The sequence below is a fragment of the Pediculus humanus genome, genomic scaffold (assembly GCF_000006295.1).
Source record: "Pediculus humanus corporis 1103172108307 genomic scaffold, whole genome shotgun sequence".
NCBI lineage: Eukaryota > Metazoa > Arthropoda > Insecta > Psocodea > Pediculidae > Pediculus > Pediculus humanus.
In genome coordinates this window covers 492,780-494,851 of record NW_002987876.1, presented here as the reverse complement: position 1 = coordinate 494,851, position 2,072 = coordinate 492,780, and the positions used below count along the sequence as shown (strand labels likewise).

At 31.6% G+C, this 2,072-nt stretch overlaps 1 protein-coding gene across 1 annotated transcript; it reads left to right on the top strand.

The window, feature by feature from the left end:
* Nucleotides 1-782: 782 nt before the first annotated feature.
* Phum_PHUM578660 (uncharacterized protein) lies at nucleotides 783-1,389 on the top strand (the record flags this gene model as incomplete). The annotated part of the gene is made up of 2 exons (XM_002432208.1): nucleotides 783-858; nucleotides 1,223-1,389. 2 exons carry the CDS (start codon nucleotides 783-785, stop codon nucleotides 1,387-1,389), a joined length of 243 nt encoding a protein of 80 aa, XP_002432253.1.
* Nucleotides 1,390-2,072: the final 683 nt, after the last annotated feature.

Below are 2,072 nucleotides of genomic sequence, written 5' to 3'. Positions count from 1 at the left end.
TTTTTTTTTTTTTTTTCGTTTGTGTGTGTGTGGGGGTGGAATTCGTAGGGGGGATGTGTGGAATTTATTAACGCGATTAACGTTCGTGTCGGTCATTAAGAAAATTTTCAGGGTGACAATAGAGAGAGGGGGGAGTGAGAGAGAGAGAGACAGAGATAGGGAAAATGCAAGGAAATGAAACCGGAAATCGTTTTTTTTTTTTTTTTTTTCAACAATTTTTCAACGTAGTTTATTAGGCTTTTTGGGAAAAGGGAGAAGAAGGAATGGTGTGCGATACGGGGAGGTAGCAGGTGCGAAATGAGGTGGAAAAGAAGGGGAGATAGGGGGGGGGGCTCGTGGTTGGCAACCTTCTCACGCGTGAAACCTTTTTTTACAACAACAAAAAAAAAGAAAAAAGTTTTAATAAAACTTTTTTAATTTCTTTTCCTTCTTTTTTTAATTTATTTATTTATCCCGGTAAAGCACCTGGTTCGCGTTTTGGTTCTTATTCCTTGTTTTATCTTCTAAACGGGTTTGTTGTTGTTGTTGTTGTTGTTGTTCGTGTTGTAAACACGCAAAAAATAAAAAATAAAGAAAGAAAATGAAAAAAAAAAAAACTTTTCTCTTTTTTGTTTTTTCGAGTTGTAAGAGAAGAAAAAGAATTCGAAAGGTTTTCCAAATTGAAGTTTTTTTTTTTTTTGATGATGATGATGATGATGATGATGGTGACGATGGTGGGGGTGGGGGTAGTTGTAATAATATGAAATGGAAGGTTAAACGTTTTTTATACACGCAGAGTTTTAATGTCTTTCGCGAAAATTGAAAATGATAATAAAAAAGTTTCCTGTCGCTTTGCACTGAACGAAACCGATTCGCAGGGTAAAAAAGGAAAGGAATTTTTTTAAATTCGTTTTGCTCCCCCTCTCCCTCCTCCGCTTCTCTCCCCGTCTACCCTTCCCCCCTCAAAACCGTCCGTTCGGTATCGGGATTTTTTTTTTGTACGTCATCGTTTCATCTCAATTATTATTGTTATTATTTTAATTTTTTTTTTTTTTTTTTGAATGAATGAATTTTGATAGATTTTCCCATTTTCTGCTTTTGACATAGTAATTAATATTATTATTATTAATATTATTAATATTATTATTATTATTATTATTATTATTATTTTGAAGTAAACCGGAAATCCGGAAAAAAGGGGTTTTTCTGAAAATAGGTCGAAAAAGTTTTTTTTTTTTTTAAGAAAAAATTAAGGAAAATGACGCGGAAAAATATGTCAAAAATGAAAATCGTGGGGGAAGAGTAGGGGGATCAGAAGAAGGAAGAAGCAGCGGGGAGGGGGGAAACGGGCCTTTTACAGCGCGAAAAAATGGCGTCGGGAAAAACTTTTTTAAAAATTCCAATCGTTAAAAGAATTTTTTTTTTATTTACTTTTTTTACTTTTTTTGGCACGCGAAGGGAAAGCTGAATTGCTTTCAATTATTATTATTATCATTATCATCATCATCATTATTATTATTATTATTATTATTATTATTATTGGGGATCCGTAGAAAAAAAAAAATTTCGTAACGCAAAAATAATTGTAAAAAAATAAAAAAAAAAAAATAAAAGTTTTTCGTTGTTCAAATTTAAAGGATAAAAAATTATTTCTAGAACGTTCACGTGAAGTGGCTATAAATGTATATTGAAGCCGAGGAAGGAGAGAGAGAGAGAGAGATAGAGAGAGACAAAGACAGAGAGATAGGAGAGAGAAAGAAAGAAAGAGAGAGAGTTGGGGGGTTTAAGAATTGCCAAAATAATCTAAACTATTTCGTTGATTTTTTTTTATTTAATTTTTTTCGTTGGTTTGTTTTTATTATTATCATCATCATCATCATCACCAACGTCGTCATTATCATTATTATTATTATTATTTATGTATTTACTCGTTTATTTATAAACTTTTTGAACGTTTTAGAAACCCACAAACGAAAGTTGGAAATAAAGTTTCTCTTAAACGTTATTATGTCATTTTTAAACTTCTATTATTATTATTATTATCATCCTCGTCGATTTAAAAAAAGAAAGAAAGTTTTCACAGGGGGAGGGGA